The 18285-nt window shown below is 61.1% G+C and overlaps 1 protein-coding gene across 1 annotated transcript; it reads right to left on the reverse strand.

The window, feature by feature from the left end:
* Positions 1-1020: 1020 nt before the first annotated feature.
* Positions 1021-17310, reverse strand: LOC128746757 (desmoplakin-A). The gene is made up of 24 exons (XM_053844052.1): positions 17059-17310; positions 16580-16673; positions 16391-16512; positions 16186-16333; positions 15995-16120; positions 15845-15904; positions 14945-15112; positions 14781-14885; positions 13956-14051; positions 13762-13887; positions 13547-13696; positions 13306-13460; positions 12466-12592; positions 12193-12379; positions 11774-12126; positions 11539-11717; positions 11328-11466; positions 10706-10899; positions 10471-10633; positions 10320-10403; positions 10153-10260; positions 9820-9918; positions 9258-9755; positions 1021-7914 (listed from the first exon to the last, which is right to left on the reverse strand). The coding sequence occupies exons 1-24, from the start codon at positions 17271-17273 to the stop codon at positions 2401-2403; spliced, it is 9210 nt and encodes a 3069-aa protein (XP_053700027.1). The 5' UTR covers positions 17274-17310; the 3' UTR covers positions 1021-2400.
* Between the last annotated feature and the right edge of the window lie 975 nt (positions 17311-18285).

An 18285-nucleotide genomic window follows, 5' to 3' on the forward strand; every position in this document is an offset into this window, starting at 1 on the left:
CCCCAGTCAAAGACACACGTGGTGATGTAACACCTAAGTAGCTTCACTTAAACTTGTTAAGCTAAAACTCCCATTTTAACTAGATATTTCAAAACAGTTGCCCACAAGAACAATGAAACTGTAAGAGTATCAGAACCACATTATATATGTATATGTTGTAAAACGTGAACTGAGAAATCACAACTTGTAACTTGTAAAGGCGTCCTCACTTGAGTTCAGTGAATCCCGTCTCACACTTGTTCATGAGAGATCAAAAGATCGGGGCTGTCTAGTCTTCACTCTCCTTGCGAAGGCTGAATTTTGGAGCGATCGAAATCTTCCGCAGTGTCAGGAGAGTCGAAAGTGTGGCCTCCTCCATTGAAAGTGACAGACAGTCTGGCCGGGTAGTAAAGGCTGTATACGACCTTAGCCTCTCGTAGCTTGGCTTTGATGGAGTTAAATGTTGCGTGAAGTTTACTCACATCAACTGGAAGGTCAGGGAAAATGTGGACTCGTGATCCTTGGAAATGAAGAGACTCCTTCCCTCTGGAGAGTCCGAGGATCTTCTCCCGTTGAGCGTAGTAGTGAAAGCGCACAATCATCGCTCGGGGACGTGGTCCTGGACTCGGTTTCGGCACAAGCGTCCGGTGTGTGCGGTCAATAAGCACAGGTGGAGTGAAGTTATCCTCTCCGAATAAGTCATGAATAAAATCCGCCATAAACTTCGTAGGGCTGGTTCCTTCGGCGCCTTCGGGTATTCCGATGAATCTCAAGTTTTGACGCCGGCTCCTGCTTTCCAGATCTGTGCATTTGTCAAGTAGCCGTTTCATCTCCTTGGATTTTTCTTCATTCTGACGTTCAAGTTGCTGGATACGCTCCAAGGCTTCATTTAGTGTTATCGCCATACTGGCTTGCTCCGTCATTATTTCGGAACGACCGCTATGGAGTTTATTTAACTCCTCGTCGATATCCTGGCGAGGTCTCCGAACGAATACATTCCAATTCATGTTTGAGTTCTTGTCGCAGAACCAGAATCTCGGTTTTGAAGTCAGTTACAATTGCATCGCGAGACGCTTTCAGCTGGTCTCTTAGGGCTTGAAGCGTGAGCAGCTCCTGTTCGGCCATGACAGCGGGCTTCGGCGATGAGGACGGAGGATCCCTACCTTGTTTGTGATTTCCGGACTTAGAATGTTTGCTCATTTCGGTTCGTCAAAACTCAACAGTTCCTTTGTGCAAAAATAAACGCTAATAATATCAAACATGTGAGTTTTAGTGAAAAAAGTACGGGAGCAGGTGAGACTTGCGTCTAGCTCATGTCAAGCGGAAACGGAAGTCCCGGGACACGTCTTTTAAAAGATGTATTAATTTGAGGACCGGGGCGATGCCTCGAGGTGGAGGGCTGAGGAGGGCAAACAGCTCCCTGGACTGGGATGAAGAGGACGCAGGAGCACGCTGGGAGAGACGGAACAGACGCGCCAGGACTTCTTGGTCTCCAGGTTGGAGCCGATCAAGGTGTCGTCAGTCATGACGGTTCCCGGAACTTTCCTTGACGCACGCGACTTAAAAGTTCTTTCTTCCACATTGTTGATTTTCGATCATTTGTTTATGTATTATCGGTCCATTTATACAATTTATTACTGATAACATTGATCTGAACTTACTGATCTTAAGGAGGAGAAGAAGACTCCTGTGATTCTTGAACTTCGATAGCTGAGCTCCTGCAGTCTGATCAGCGTGACACGAGGAGCGCTCGCTTTATTCACACTTGTCTGAGCATGCGCCACTGTTTCTTCCTGCTTATCCGCTGCTAAACTGTCAGCGGTTTTCAGGACGTCTGCAACAAGCCGCGATCACTGCTGATGTCCTGACCATACCATCGTCCCGGACGGTGCATGAACCGTGGCAGCTTCCCTCCGTGCCACGTGCACACAACAGGTGGGATTCCAAGCCTCTGGCGTCAGGTGAACACGCGTCCGCCTGCCAACCACTGCGCTAGACCTCCGGTCAGAATGAGGTTGAGATAAGATGTTTCTATGGCGAGTCCCACCATCGCTCGCACGCCTCAGTCTTTTGTTCCAGGACGCTTTTCCTGACGTCCCTTCACACGATATTCCTCTAATACCTTTTTGTTCGATTAGAACGTCGCCATCTTGTGCTGTCAGAGACTATTCTTCATCAGAAGTATGACTCGCCACATCACGAGACACACACAAAACATTGAGATTGAAGCGGTAAAAACTTTATTTCTTTTTTTTTTTAACATGGTGGAACCAAAAAGCAAGCCAGGTCCGATAACTGCAATGCACCCGCACGCACACACACACACACACCACACACCGGCGCGAAGATGGCGAGCCAAAGCTGAAACCCCTGGAGTTTAGCATGAAATGGCGCCTCCGTCCTGGGACGGGACGCAGCGCGTTAGAAGTTGGATCTGGAGGAGAAGCTGCCGTAACGGCTGGTCAGCAAGGCGGAGCCCGAATCGAAACTGCTCCGGCGAGAGCCCCGGCGCGAGCCACTCCTGGATCCTGTGGAGGATCCCGGCGCAGAGGTCACGTTGTAGGGGCTGCTGATGCCCTGGGAGGAGGTGGTGGAGGCCTGGAGCATCCTCACGCCGGTGCCTTCCTCCAGCATGGCATTGTCCAGGGCCTCCTGGTACGAGATCTTCAGCTTGCTCTTTGGGCACGTGAGGGTCTTGCTGTGGCGGCCGGGGTCCCGCAGGCTCTGGGCCGCTCGCGCGTCCAGCCAGTTCATTCTCACGGCCTGGTCCAGAGACCTCCTGCAGCCGGCCTCCGGGTCGTGCAGCCCTCCGGTCACACACTGGTACTCCATCAGCCTCTGGCCAGCCTCGTACGGCAGCCACATCTCCTTCACGGCCTGGGCCACTGACAGTTTTCGCTTGCTCTTGACGTCCTCAAAACCCATGTAGGCCTTCTGCGCCGGCTTGAGCTTGGCCGCCATGTCGTCGGTGATGATTCCCTGGCGGGAGGCTTCCTGGACCCCCAGCCGTTGGCCGTTTGAAGGATTGACGATTCCGCCGGTGCAGGCCTGGGCCTCCAGGAGTCTCTGAGCAGTGATGGCATCCACGAGGCCCCGACTCTGAGCCTCCGTGATGGAGATCTTCTCCAGAGCCTCTGTGTCAAAGATGGCTCCGATAGCACTCTTCTCACCGAGGGACTCGAGAGGGGACGTGGGGCTGAGTGAGATCCCGGACACATGGGTTGGCAGGTCCAGAGCATCGTGGCGGCTGCTGCTGCTGCTGCTGCTGCTACGCTCGGTGATGGTGGTTTTGGTCGTGGTGGTCTTGGTGAAGGTGGGCGACAGGGGTCTTGAAACTTCAGTGTACGCAGACGGCACCAACAACGGCTGCACGGGAGCGTCTCTCGCAGTCACGCCGTCGGTCTCTGCTGAGCCGTGCGCCGACCCCCGTTTGGCGGTGGAGGTGATGAGGTCAGCGAACTGAGTCAGGGTAATGACCCGAGAGCGGTACTGGTCCAGAGCGGACCGGCTGACCAGGCCCTCCTCCAGCATGCGGCTGATGTTGTACTCCTTCCCACTTTGCCGGTCAACGATCATGAAGTGAGTGGAGCCGTCCGGCGCGGTGGTGGTGATTTCCTCCCACTCGCACTCCTGCTCCGAGAGCTCCACAAAGGTCTCATGATCAATGTAGCCCTTGTCGTAGGCCTGACGGATGCTCATCTCCTTGTTGGTCTCGGGGTCCACGATCACCACCCGCCTTTTTCGCAGCGTGTTCTTCTGCGAGGCAGCCTGCGCTTTCTTGTCCACGATGGGCAGCAGGAGGAGGCCGGTCTTTTCATCCGTGATGCAGCGCTGCTTCAGCTCGCGGTAAGTCAAGTTCTCCTCGGTGTTGGGATCCATGAAGCCCTTGGAGCCGTCGCCTCCCTGAGTGAGAATCTTGTGGGTCCTCTCGTCCAGGTAGCCTTTCTGGTATGCGGTTTCCAGGTCAATTCGGTGGCTGTGTTCTGGATCGATGATTCCTCCGCTGGCAAGCTGGGCCTCCAGGAGGCGGATGCCGTGGCCCCTCTCCACCAGACCCTTCTCCATGGCCTGGAACAGAGAGATGACTCGGCTGGTTCCGGGCAGCCGATGGCCAGTCACGGCTCTCTCTGCAGACAGCAGGCTGTCCTTGAAGTCGGCTCCGAAAAGGTGCCTGCTGTAGGCGTCGGCCACGTTTAGGTACAGGTTGCTGACGGGATCAACCATGAAGCCGGAGGCAGCCTGAGCTTCGAGCAGCTCCAGCGTGGTCTCCGGCCTCAACAGCTCGTCTTTCATGGCTTGGTAGAAAGGAAGGGCTCGATTACGGGCTTCGTCAAACACGCCGGCGATGCAAGAGGAGCCCGCCAGGTAGGGGCGCAGGCGGCTTTCGATGTCCCGGCTGGTCAGTCGTCCCTGCCTCACTTGGTCCAGGTCTGACTGATCCAAGAGGTTTGCACCCACCAGCTGGAGGAGTGGCACCTGGCCCCGGAGGCCCTGCACCGTGGCTGACTGCTGGGTCTCGGGGAGGAGCAAGAGGCCGCTGCTTGGTTCGGCGGTACACTTTCTGAGGAGATCTGCGTAGGTAGTAGCGCGTTGGGTTTCCGGGTCGAGGTAGCAGGGTGGGGAGCGGCTCAGCGCCTGGTACAGGTCTGCATCGATGATGTTCCTGTTCATGGCCATTTCCTTGGGCAGAAAGACGCTGAGGTTGGGATCCACGACGCCTCCCACGGCCTCCTGAGCCTGCAGGAGTCGTAGGACTGTGTCCTTGTCCACCAGGCCCTTTCTCAAGGCCTGACCTGCCGACAGGAGCTTCGAGCTGCTCGGGTCGCGATAGCCAATCACGGCAGCTTCAGCAGCCAACAGCCGGGACTCATCCAGCTTGTCCACCACCCCTCGGGCCACTGCCTCTCTGACGGTCAGCCTCTGGTTCGCCTGGGGGTCCATGATGTACCCGGTGGCAGCCTGTGCCTCCAGGAGTCGGTCTGCGCAGTCCGCCGACACGCTGGAGTTTTTCTTGGCCTCCGTGAATGAGACTCTCTTGAAAGGCCCAGCTGCCACTCCAGCAATGGGGCCGCTTCCGCTCAGATAGGACGCCAGACTGGCCGACACCTCTGGAACTGTCTTCTCGCCGCCGACCAGCTGCTCGTAGGTGGACTTGTTCAGGACCCCGCAGTCCAACAGCTGCTGGGCTGTGACTGGCTTCCGGACTCCCTGGAAGAGCAGCGTGGAGGGGTCCACCTTGGCCCTCTGCTTCTCCACCTCCCACTCAGAGATGGGCAGCAGCAGCACTCCGGTGTCGGTCTCGGTCCTGCATCTCTGTTTCAGGGCCCCGTAACTGATGTCGTGCTCGGGCTCAGGATCCAGGTAGTAGGGCGGCCTCTGGCTCAGCGCCAGGTGGGTGCTTTCATCCAAAATGTTGCGTCTGATGGCCAGCTCCTTAGGGAGGAAGACGCTGAGGACGGGATCCAGGATGCCTCCTGCGCTCTCCTGGGCCTGCAGCAGGCGCAGCGTTGTCCTCCGGTCCACGATTCCCTTCTTCATCGCCTCAAAGACAGACAGGGGCTTGACTCCATTGGGGTCCTTGTAACCCACCACCGCACCTTCTGCCACCAGCAGCCGCTCTCTGTCCTTCAGGTCCACCACGCCTCGGGCGCACGCCTCCTCTACGGTCAGTTTGTCGTTGGTTTTGGGGTCGATAATGTAGCCGGTGGCGACCTGAGCCTCGAGAAGGTACTGTAAACTGTCGGAGATGAGCAGGTTGTGCTTCTTGGCATCGGTCAGAGACATGATTCCTTGGTTCCGGGCGACGATCCCGACGATGGGCCCCGTTCCTTTCAGATGGACCTTCTTGTCCACGGCCACCTCGTCCACCGTTATCTCTCCTTTCACCAGCTTGCTGAACGTCGGCTTGTCCAGGATCCCACAGTCCAGCAGCTGCTGCGCCGAGACCTGCTTGCGCACGCCGTCAAAGAGAAGTTTGGAGGGATCTTTCCTCTCGATGATGGAGAGAAGCATCAAGCCAGTGTGCGACTCCGTCTTGGTTCTTCTCTTCAGGTCCCCGTAGCTGATGTCGCGGTCGGAGTCGGGGTCAAGGAAGCACTCGGGGTTCTGCTTGAGGATGCGGGAAAGCCTCTCGTCCAGGAGGTTGCGTCTGATGGCCGTCTCCTTGGGCAGGAAAACGCTGAGGGTTGGATCCAGGATGCCTCCGGTGCAGTCCTGGGCTTGGAGCAGTCGCAGCGCCGACTTCTCCTCCATCAGGCCCTTCCTCATGGCTTGGAACACCGACAGAGGCTTGGCAGAGCCAGGGTCCGGGATGCCCACGGCGGCGGCCTCCGCCGACAGCAGCCGCACTCTGTCCTGCGCGTCCACCACCCCTCGGGCACAGGCGTCCTCCACCGTCAGCTTCTGGTTAGTGGTGGGGTCGATGACGTGGCCTGTGGCCGCCTGCGCCTCCAGCAGCAGCTCCGCGGCCTCCGCTGGGATGAGGCAGAGTTTCTTTGCGTCGGAAAACGACATCTTTCCTTTCATGCCAGCGATGACTCCGGAAATGGGGCCCCTGCCCTTCAGGTTGAGGCTGATGTCCGCAGAGACGGCGGGGATGCTTTTCCTCCCCTTGGCCAGGTCCTTGCAGGTCTGCTTGTCCAGGACGCCGCAGTCCAGCAGCTGCTGGGCCGAGACAGGCTTGCGGACCCCGTCGAAAATGATCTGGGACAGATCCTGTCTCTCCGACACCGGGAGGAGCAGGAGGCCGGTCTGAGGATCCACCTTGCACCGCTGCTTCAGCGCCATGTAGGTGGCACCGCCCTCCGTCTCCGGATCCAGGTAAAGCTCCGGCTTCTGAGCCAAGGCTCGCGCCACGTCCTCGTCGATCAGCTCACGACTGACAGCTTTGTCTTTTGGGACGAAGACACTGAGCACGGGATCCAAGATGCCGCCCACCGACTCCTGGGCCTGCAGCAGGCGCAGCGCCGTGTTCTTGTTCACCAGCCCCTGCTTCACGGCCTGGGCCACCGACAGCGGCGCGTCCACGCCAGGTCGGACGTAGCCGACGGCCGCCGCCTCCGCAGCTAGTAGCCTGCGTCGATCCTCTTCGTCCACCAGTCCGTGGGTGCAGGCTTCGTCCACAGTCAGCCTCTGGCCGGTCCTGGGGTCGATGAGGTGGCCGGTGGCGGCCTGAGCGTCCAGCAGCAGGTCGGCACAATCCCGCGCCAGCAGACTCCGCTGCTTGGCTTCAGTGAGGGTGAGTTTGTCGAAGGGTCCCATGCTGGAGCCTTGACCCGGACGGCCTTCGACCAGCACCCCTGCTATCGGGCCTGTGCCCTTCAGACAAGGCTTCTTGTCCGCCGACACTTCGGCCACCGACTTGTGGCCCTTGACCAGCTGGGAAAAGGTGGGTTTGTCCAGAAGGCCGGCCTGGAAGAGCTGGCTGGCGGTGACCGCCTTGCGGACGCCGTCCAGGTAGACGGCCGAGTCGTCCAGGGTGGGCAGCTCTTTCACCCGCTTCAGCTCCGACTCCATGGTTTGCCTCACCACCGTCACCTCGCTCAGCTCCGACTGCAGCAAGGACAACTTGCTCTGGTACATCCCCTCCAGCTCCCGGAGCTCCCTCATCAGGCGCTGGACCTCGCTCTCCAGCGAGCCCTTCTCCCTCTCCAGACGCTCCCTGTCCAGGTCGCACTGCCTCAGCAGCGTCTGCTTGCTCTGGAACTGCTCCTTCCAGTGGCCCAGGTCCTTCTGGCTGCGCTCCTGCTCGGCCTGCAGCCGCTGCTTGTTGCTCAGCTCCGAGTCCAGCGAGAACTTGAGGCGGCTCACTTCCTCCTCCAGACGTTGGACTCGGTCTCGGTCCCGGTCTGTGGCCTGCAGCTTCAGCAGGAGGGCGTCGCGCTCGCTGGCCACGTCCTTGTACTGCGACTGAAGCGCCTTCAGGGAGGTGGAGACCTGCAACACACAGAGGGAAGCAGTGAGCGCCCGGAGGGAGGAGCCGAGCCACCATCGGCCTCTGCAGAGGAGGGAGTCGAAGTTCTACCAGGTGCCATGCGGACCACACACCCAGACCTTCAGCTTCTGGGAAATGACAAACCAGGCACCTGGTGGATTCTGTCGTGACTCGAACTCAACTCAAGTCTGGTGAGAGAAGACTAGTCGACTTCCTAAAATCCAGACAGGACAACAAGGACAACCCACTAGTCCACTACAGTCTGTGGACCTGGAAAACAACAGTCTCCATCTGGGTCAGAGAGGACCAGCCCACCTAGCCTGGACTATTCACAGGTGTTTTCAGGTCCACAGAAGGCTACCAAGGGAAAGGGCTGGAAAACGAGGGCACACATGCAGGGAGGGAGCCTGCATGGGGCGCAGCGGCATGCAGGCATCTACGGACTACTGATCACTCCACACTGGCACCTGGAGTTCTCCAGGAGCTGGAGACAAACCTCAGCCGCCTGTCGCTGGACCTTCTCTGCCTCCACCAGGAGTCGCTCTCGCTCAGCCAGCAGGTGGCGGCAGGCCACATTGCTGCGCCGGCTGGGGAGCGGCCCCTGCTGCGCGGCTTTGAGCCGGGCGGAGTCCAGTTCCAGGTTCTTCTGACGAAGCGCGGCCTCCAGCTCCGCCTCCGTCTGCCGCCTCCGGGACACCTCCTCCTGGTGGCTTTGCCTCACGTTTTGGGCCTGGCTCTCCAGGGCGTCTCTCACCGCCTGCAGGTCCTTGAGGCGGCCCTGGACCCGGCTGAGGCTCTGCTCCACTCGGGCTCGCTCCTTCTGCTCCCTCTGGAGCTGGAAGTGGACCTTCTGCAGCTCCTCCTGCCGTGCGCCCGCCTCGCTCAGCTGCCCCTTCACCTGCGCCAGACTCTGCTCCAGCACCAGCAGGCCCTGCTCTGCTGTGCTCCTGCGGCGCGTCTCCTCCTCCAGGGTGTGAGAGACGAAGACCAGCTGCTCCTCCTTGTCCTGCAGAGCCTTCAGGAGCGCAGCCTGCTCCTCCTCCAGCTGGCTCTCCAGCGCCCTCTGCCGCCGCCCGTCCTCCGCCGCGCGCGCGTGCTGAGCCTGAGCTTCCTGCACGGCGGCGTCCCTCTGCTCCTCCGCCTGACTCAGGGAGACACGGAGCCTGCGGAGTTCCTCGCCCAGGTCCTTCCTGTCCAGCTCCATCCGGTGGCTCTGCAGCCGGAGCTTGGCGGCCTCATCCTCCCGGAGCGCCGCCAACCGCAGCACGTCGCCGCGACTGCCGCTCAGCTGCGCCTGGTAGGCGAGCTTCAAGTGAGTGATCTCGGCGCAGCACTGGCTCCTCACCTTGGACAGGTCCGCCTGCAGCTCCTGGGCGCGGCCGGCCTCGTCGGCCAGCTGCCGGCGCAGCAGCGCCATCTCGCGATCCTTGCCGGCCGAGTCCTTCTCCAGCTCCACCTTGGACCAGCTGACCGTCTCCAGCTCCGACTGCCTCTTCCGGAGCACCGCCTCGTATTCGCTCTGCTGCTGCGTGTAGCGCTCCTCTGCCAGCCGCCGCTTGCGCTTCTCCTCCTCCAGCAGGTAGGTGAGCCGCTCCACCTGCTCGCGCAGCTCCGACAGCTGGCTGTGGCTGGAGTCCAGGCTGTCCTGCGTGGCGCTGCACTGCAGCGCGGCGCTGCGCTTCACTTCCTCCATGGACAGCAGCTGCTCCTGCGACTGCGACAGCTGCAGCCTGTAGCGGGCCACCGCCTCCTCCAGGGACTTGTTGGTGGCACTGCGGTCTTGGATGCCCTCCTTCAGGAGACGCAGCTCCTCCTCCAGCAGCTCGATCCGGGTGTTGCGCATCTGGAAGAGAGACGCCACCCTCAGTGTCCTGGCTGAGGTGGCCCGCTGGGGCGAGCGCTCCCACCTTCAGCTCCTCCATGTTCTTCAGCAGCTCGCCCAGGAACCTGTGGTGGTCGCCCGACTGAGTCAGCAGCTCCATGTAGCGGGTCTGAAGCTGAGTCACCTGGAACACACACACACACGCGCGTGTTTCTCCTCGCACGGCTCTCTCGCGCGCGCGCGCGCGCACACACACACACACACACACACACACACACACACACACACACACACACACACACACACACACACACACACACACACACACACACACACACACACACACACACACACACACACACACACACACACACACACACACACACACACACACACACACACACACACACACACACACCTGGTGCGTGAGCTCCGTGGTGGGGGACTTCAGCATGGTCCTCTTGATGGGGATGTTGAGCAAAGTCTCCAGTCCAGATGTGTAGGAGGCCACATCTGTCTCGTAGTCCTGAGAGAGAGACAGGTGAGTCTCCACCGGGCCCACAGAACCACTGGACCGGGCCTCACCTTGACGGCGGAGACGCAGCTCTGGTTTTCCTTCAGGATGCTGTCCAGCGTCTCCCTCTTGGCCTTGATCTCTGAGTTCAGCGCCTGCAGACATCGGAGGACGCAGCGTGTCATGAGCCTGGAGCGCAAACGCAGCACCGAGCGGCACCACCTTCTGCCGGTCCATGTGCTCCATCAGGGCCTGCGGCGTCTCCATCTTGGTGCCCTGCAGAGACTCCTGTCTCTTGCGAGTCTCGTCGATCCAGCTGCTGAAGGACTCGCTGGACTGTCTGTAGCGCTGCAGCTGCGGGAGGTAGGAGTGCAGCTCCTGCAGCCTGGGACAGACAGACGCACAGCTTGAGTCCCCTCCCCAGCAGCTCCAGGGTCTCGCTCGCTCACTGCCGTACCTGCTGCCGATCTGGTTCTGGATCCTCTTCCAGCGGTCCGACAGCAGGCCCACCTGCTCCGAGTACCGGCCCAGCATCATGTCGCACCTGTGCCAGGCTCCGCCCACCTCATCGTTCCAGTGCGTGGCGTTGGTGAGCTCCGCCTCCATGGAGGACACAACACTCTGCTTCTGCTCCAGCTCAGACTGAAGATTCTGCAGGTCACGGCAGAGAGAGACTGTCGTCAGCAGCGCCCACGCACCTGACGCACATCTGGTGTGTGGGCACACACACCTGACGCCCACACACCTGACGGCCACACACCTGACGCCCACACACCTGATGTTAGAACACCTGATGCTAACACACCTGACGCTAACACACCTGACGCCAACACACCTGATGTTAGAACACCTGATGCTAACACACCTGACGCCCACACACCTGACGCCCACACACCTGATGTTAGAACACCTGATGCTAACACACCTGACGCTAACACACCTGATGTTAGAACACCTGACGCCCACACACCTGACGCCCACACACCTGACGCCAACACACCTGACGCCCACACACCTGACGCCCACACACCTGACGCCCACACACCTGACGCTAACACATCTGACGCTAACAACAGTACCTTGAGCGTCTGCAGGTACGCCTCCACCTCGGCGGGCGACAGAGACGTGGTCTCCTTCTCCGTCAGCCGCGCCTCGTGGACCTTCACCACGTCCTCCGCTCGTGCCAGGCTCTCCAGCATGTCCCTGAGAGCCCGCAGCCTGAAAGGACCCACAGCATCAGTGAGGCAGCCGTCACCTGAGCAGCTGAGCACCTGACTGGCGACGTCACACCTCTGCAGGCAGGCGGACGAGCTCCCTTCCAGGCCGCTGAGCCGGCGGCTGATGACGGCGAGCTCGCTGCGCAGGAACTGAGCCTTGTCCGCGTCCTTCGTGGTGTCCGCCTCCCTCAGGATCCGCTCCCTCAGAGTCAGGTAGTCCTGCTGGAGCAGGTCCAGGTCCCGCTGCAGCATCTGAGGAGCACAAGCCGGTGAGAGAGCTGGCGCCAGGGAGGCGGGTCTCCGCGCACCTCCAGCTCAGCCGTCTTCAGGCCGCAGTCCTGCGCCGCCTCCTCGCCCAGGCACACGTGCACGTGCTGACTCAGCGACGTCTCCAGCGCCTCCAGCTTCAGGCAGAGGCTGTGCAGCTCCAACAGGCTGCGGGAGGACGCGGCGGCGGTGGCGGCGGAGGAGCCCGCCCTCTTCTTGCCGGGCTCCGCCCTGCTCAGCGTCTGCCTCTTGGCCTCCAGCCGCCGCTCCTCCTCCAGGCGCCGCCGCTCCTCCTCCAGACGCAGCACCTCCTCCTCCTGGTCCGTCTGCTGCTGGATGAAGATCAGCTGCGTGGGCTCCGCCTGCTGAGCCTCCAGCTGGCCTTGCTGGACGACTGCGGGCAGAAGTCAGAGCTCGGGAGCCAGATCCAGGCGTGCGAGCAGCGGCGGGACAGACTCACTGTAAGTGGGCAGCTGGACCACCAGCTGGTCGTAGTGGGACTGGGCCCCGGTGAACTGGCTCTCGATGCTCCTCTTGTCCTCCTCGGCGAACATCTGCGAGTCCATGCTGGCCACCTTGAACTCTTCGTAGTGGGTCTCCAGGCTCTTGATGATCTGCCGGTACTCCTCGGGGCGCATCTGGGCCAGCTGCACCCGGCAGACGGGGAGTGAGTGAGCCGGGGGCGAGCGGGTGTGTGTCAGTGTGTGTGTGTGAGAGAGAGAGAGAGACGGACCATGCTGAGGGTCAGAGAGTTGATGCGCTGGATGTCCAGCAGACAGTACTGCCAGGAGATCAGGCTCTTGACGTTGATGTACAGCTGGTTCCAGATGGACAGGATGGCCTCGTAGTACTGCTCGTTCCTGCCACCACACGGGAGTCAGCGGCGCCGCGGGCGGACGGACGGTCGGTAAGACACACGTATCTAACACACCCGCTGCTGACACACCTGTATCTAACACACCCGTATCTGACACACCCGTATCTGACACACCCGTATCTGACACACCCGCATCTGACACACCCGTATCTGACACACCTGTATCTGACACACCTGTATCTAACACACCCGTATCTGACACACCTGTATCTAACACACCCGTATCTGACACACCTGTATCTGACACACCTGTATCTAAGACACCCGTATCTAAGACACCTGTATCTAACACACCTGTAGCTAACACACCCGCATCTGACACACCCGTATCTAACACACCCGTATCTAACACACCCGTATCTGACACACCCGTATCTGACACACCTGTATCTGACACACCCGTATCTGACACACCCGTATCCGACACACCCGTATCCGACACACCCGTATCTGACACACCCGTATCTGACACACCCGTATCTAACACACCCGTATCTAACACACCCGTATCTAACACACCCGTATCTGACACACCCGTATCTGACACACCCGTATCTGACACACCCGTATCCAACACACCCGTATCTAACACACCTGTATCCAACACACCTGTATCCAACACACCTGTATCTAACACACCCGTATCAAGTATCCAGTATGTCCGAGTGTGGGCGGCCCGAGGTGGCGGTCACTCACTTGTTGGCCAGGCTGACGCTGAGTGGGTTGGGCGGCGGCACCAGCAGACAGACGGAGGGCACCTCCATGTGCAGGCCCCCGGGGCCCGTCACCTCCCACTTGCTGCGGTGGCTGTTGTCCTTCAGAATGGCCTCGTCGCCCTTGCAGATGACCTTCTGCGCTCACAGCAGCCAGAGAGTCACCGGGGAGCGGGCGGGCGGGCGGTCTGGTGGGCGACCCGGCGGGCGCCACGGCGACTCACCTGGTCCTGCTTGAAGTCACAGAGCGCCTTGACGATCACCTGGCCGCCGCGTTCCTCCGGGTTCCTGGGCTTCAGCCGCACGATGCTCTTGGACTTGTTGACCACCCGCTGGACCTGCCGCTTCTGCTCCGTGATCTTCTCCTTCTCCTTCTGCGGGCCAGGCGGACACAGGCGGATGTGAAGTGGGCCTGGCGGGACACCTGGGGGCGCCCTACCTCCAGTCCCCGGAGCAGGTCCAGCAGGTCCTCCAGAGACGTGTCCTTGTCGCAGGTGAACCTCTTGCGCACCAGCTCGTGCTCCTTCTGCAGAGCTTTGTACGTCTCGTTGGCATCTTTGAAGAACTGGCGAGGACAAGCGGCTGGTGAGTGTCGGCGCGGTGCCCTCACCACCTCCAGGTCGGGCTGCTCACCTGGCTGTAGGCCGCGTTCTCCTTCAGGTGGACGTCGATGCACTTGGTGATCTGGAGCAGCCAACTCCACTGAGTCTGCAGCGTGTCTCTGTAGGCCTGGACACGGAGGGTGAAGGAGGGGGTGAGGTGAAGGGGAAGGAGGGAGGGGAGGAGGAGAGGAGGAGAGGAGGAAAGAGAGGGAGGGGAGGAGGAGGAGAGGTGGAGGGGAAGGAGGAGGAGAGGTGGAGGGGAAGGAGGGAGGGGAGGAGGAGAGGAGGAGAGGGAGGGAGGGGAGGAGAGGAGGAGGAGGAGAGGGAGGGAGGGGAGGAGAGGTGGAGGGGAAGGAGGAGGAGAGGAGGAAAGAGAGGGAGGGGAGGGAGAGGAGGAAAGAGAGGGAGGGGAGGAGGAGGAGAGGTGGAGGGGAAGGAGGGAGGGGAGGAGGAGAGGAGGAGAGGAGGAAAGAGAGGGAGGGGAGGGAGGGGAAGAGAAGAGGAGGAGGAGAGGGAGGGAGGGGAGGGGGAAGGAGAGGGAGGGGAAGAGAAGAGGAGGAGGGGAAGGAGGGGAGGAGGAGGAGAGGGAGGGGAAGAGAAGAGGAGGAGGGGAAGGAGGGGAGGAGGAGGAGAGGGAGGGAGGGGAGGGGGAAGGAGAGGGAGGGGAAGAGAAGAGGAGGAGGAGAGGGAGGGAGGGGAGGGGGAAGGAGAGGGAGGGGAAGAGAAGAGGAGGAGGAGAGGGAGGGAGGGAAGGAGGGGAAGAGAGGAGTTGGAGAGTGAACGGAGGGGTGAGGAGGAGAAGAGAGGGAGTAAAGAGAGGAGAGGAGAGGGAGGAGGAGGCGAGTCCGAGTCTCACCTCGATCTTGTCGGCAGCCGGGTGCTGGTTCTTCAGCAGGTTGTCCACTCGAGTCTTGAGTTTGTTCAGGTGTTTCTCCTTGTCCTCCAGAGCGCTCATCAGCTTCTGTCTCATACACACACAGGTCAACACTCGGATCTGGATCTGCATCTGCTGGGACTCACAGAGTAGCTCTCCTGCTTCCGGGGGATGTAGACATCGATGTTCTTGTCTCCCCAGTCGAACATCAGCTCCTCCTCCTCGCGGTCGTTGACCCACATGATCTCAGCAGACATGTCCTGCAGGACCTGCTGCACCTCCCTCAGCTGCTGGGACCGGAGGAACGACAGTTTCTGGCACGGAGAGAGAGACAGGTGAGGCCAGGGGGAGAGAGAGGGAGAGAGAGACAGGTGAGGCCAGAGGGAGAGAGAGAGAGAGAGAGAGAGAGGGAGAGAGGGAGAGAGAGAGAGAGGGAGAGAGGGAGAGAGAGAGAGAGAGGTGAGGCCAGGGGGAGAGAGAGAGAGAGGAGGGAGAGGTGAGGCCAGGGGGAGAGAGAGAGAGAGAGAGAGAGAGAGAGAGAGAGAGAGAGAGAGAGGGAGAGGTGAGGCCAGGGGGAGAGAGAGAGAGAGAGAGAGAGAGAGAGAGAGACAGGTGAGGCCAGGGGGAGAGAGAGAGAGAGAGAGAGGGGTGAGGCCAGGGGGAGAGAGAGAGAGAGGGAGAGAGAGAAGGAGAGAGAGAGAGAGAGACAGGTGAGGCCAGAGGGAGAGAGAGAGAGAGAGAGAGAGACAGGTGAGGCCAGAGGGAGAGAGAGAGAGAGAGAGAGAGAGAGAGAGAGAGAGAGAGACAGGTGAGGCCAGGGGGAGAGAGAGAGAGAGAGACAGGTGAGGCCAGGGGGAGAGAGAGAGAGAGAGAGAGACAGGTGAGGCCAGGGGGAGAGAGAGAGAGAGAGAGAGAGAGGGAGAGAGACAGGTGAGGCCAGGGGGAGAGAGAGAGAGAGAGAGAGACAGGTGAGGCCAGGGGGAGAGAGAGAGAGAGAGAGAGAGAGACAGGTGAGGCCAGGGGGAGGAGAGGGAGACAGGTGGTACCTGCAGACTGTCCCACTCCTGGTCCAGAGCGTGGAGGTTTCCTTTGTCTCCCTTCTTCACCTGCAAGAGAGAGTCAGCGTGGAACTCTGATTTGGTCCAACTGCCAGGCCCGCACACAGACAGACAGGAGAGAGAGAGAGAGAGACCCACCAGCTCGTCCCGGGCCCGGTCCACCTCGGCACTTCTCTGGATGGAGCTGTGGAACATCTGCTGACTCAGCAGCTGCTGCTCGATGGCGGCGGGGTCGTCGCCCCACGGTGACGTCTCTATCAGCCGCTGAGAGAGGGACAGACCGCCTCCATCATCATCCTCCCCCTCCTCCTCCTCCTCTGCCTCCTCACCTTCTGCTGGCTGATCCAGGCCATGGCGTCCTGGAAGCTGCGGCTAGGCTCCTCCCACCCGCCGGAGCTCACCCTGGTGCTGCGGCGCCGCATGGAGCCGCTCAGCGCCATGTGCACGCCCTTCAGCTGGTCCTTGTAGTGCTCGGCCCTGAAACAGCAGACGGTCAGCCACCGGCGGAGCCACGGCCGGCGCCGGCGGACTCACGTGCGCGCCACGCTCTCGTGGGGCTGACCCATCTGCCGCAGGTCCGCCGCGCAGCTCCTCAGCTTCTCGATGGCGTCCTTGGCCATGGCCATGTAGAGCTCGGCGTCGCCCGCCGGCCCGCCCTGCGTCGCCGGGGTCACAGGTCACTGGCGGTCACCTGAGGTCAGGCAGCCTCAGCGCGGGACTCACCGACTGCAGCGCCAGCTCCGCCTTCTTCAGGTGGTCCTGGCACTGGGTCTGCAGGATGACGGCCTTCTGGTGCAGCGCAGTGAGCGCCGGTGCACTGTAGGGGGCAGCACAACCCGTCAGTCAAGCTCGCGCCCTCCCCTGACGGCAAGTGAGGTCGGCGGGTGAGGGGCGGGTCACGACCCCCTCCTCGCTTTTCACCGTTTTCGCATCACTTTTCGTCCGGGTTCACGCCCGCCGGTCACGTGACCGGGAGGAGGGCTCCCGAGCGTTGCGCAACGGGTCGCGGCTGAAACCATCGGAGGAATTTCGAGTTGGACGAGCGAGAGTCGGAGCGAAGACACGCAGCGACGCCTTCGACACACAAGTCAATATTAACCCGAGTCAACAAACTCGGCTTCCGCTTGCGGGCCACAGGTTCGGGTGTCGCCTTGCAGCTCTCATCAATGTTTCAGGGCCGAGAGAAGCGGAGCGGTTCTGACCTCATGCCGGTCGCCAGGCGGCCGCCGCCCCCGGGCGACTTGCTGGTGTTGGTGTAGCTGTAGCTGTAGCCGTCCGCGTAGGGCTCGAAGCCGTTCCCGCCCGACTGCACGAACTCGCTGCGGGAGTAGTGCATGGTTCCGCCGCCCGTCAGGTCGGTCCTGGACCCGGCTCTGCGGCTCATGTTCAGCGCGTTCTGGGATCCGTACAGGCTCATCGCGGCTCCGACGCGAGTCCCGGCCGAGTCCTCGGTGTCTCCGGAGCAGACTGGGAGCCGCGGGCGGGGGAGGACGGTCTTAAGCGGGGAGACCACACCTCTGCTCTCCGCCCCGCCGCGCGCTGTGGCACTCCTGGTCTGCTGGAGGTGAGGGCGCGTGAGCTTGAGCCCGTCCGGCTCCGTCGACGTTCTGATGTTTCACTGACATTTCAGTGTGACAGGACAGAAGTTCCGAGCTGCGCCCGACGTGGCGGGGTGACGTCACATTAGCGCAGAGAGCTCGCTGGCTTGAGTTGGACTCTCAGGAGTTCAGGAACCAAACGCCGACTCGTCGCTCCTGCTGGAGGAATGTGGCGCGTGTGCGAGAGCCCTCCAGTCTGACCAAAGTGGGTCACGTCTCGCTGCGCACCTGAGCGAGTCCTGGCAAAAGTGGTGGCGCCAGTAACCGAGTCAGGAGCGAGAGCCCGGGTGTAGAGCTGGACCAGCTCCCTGCATGGACTGAGCTTCTCAGCTCAGCTGGATCAGGCCGCTTCCAGCGTGGCTGTGATGGAGGGATGAGGGCGGGAGTGATCCGGGTCACCGAGCGGAGCCGGGACAGTGGAGGGGTTAGGTGCCAGGGAGGTCTGCACCCTCCCGGTCTTCATTTTGTCCCTGACAGGAGCCACTCGCTGTCACCATGGCAACTCACGTGGGCCCCCCAGGTCTCTGGGCGGCGCCGCCTGAACCGGTCGGCCGGGGCCTCCTGGATCCGTGCTGAGAGTCTGGGTGTGGCCCGGGCCTGGCCCCCGGCACCGCCCTCTCATTCCTCCGCTGCAGAGACACGACCGGACTCGTCTCCGCCTGCAGGTCCCACGGCACGCTCGCCCTCGTGCTCGTCTGAGGTCGCGGGGGCAGCGGCTGCAGCGCAGCGCTCCGGACCTGCTCCTGGCTCTCCGGGCCCCCGCCCTGCGGCCCCTGCTCACGCAACATGAACGCTGAGTCACTTCAGTGACGGTTTTCAGGCAGAGTCGGG

Source organism: Synchiropus splendidus, chromosome 1 (genome assembly GCF_027744825.2).
Source record: "Synchiropus splendidus isolate RoL2022-P1 chromosome 1, RoL_Sspl_1.0, whole genome shotgun sequence".
Lineage (NCBI taxonomy): Eukaryota > Metazoa > Chordata > Actinopteri > Syngnathiformes > Callionymidae > Synchiropus > Synchiropus splendidus.

Excerpts from the sequence above, each read along its gene's own strand:
- LOC128746757 (XM_053844052.1), bottom strand. The coding sequence starts at position 17,273 with ATGAGCCTGTACGGATCCCAGAACGCGCTGAACATGAGCCGCAGAGCC. Across the intron at positions 14,886-14,944 it reads GGAAGCAGGAGAGCTACTCT|AAGCTGATGAGCGCTCTGGA; the intron begins GTGAGTCCCAGC and ends TGTATGAGACAG. Across the intron at positions 7,915-9,257 it reads TGCAGGCGGACCTGTCCAAG|GTCTCCACCTCCCTGAAGGC; the intron begins GTGAGGAGCCAG and ends TGTGTGTTGCAG.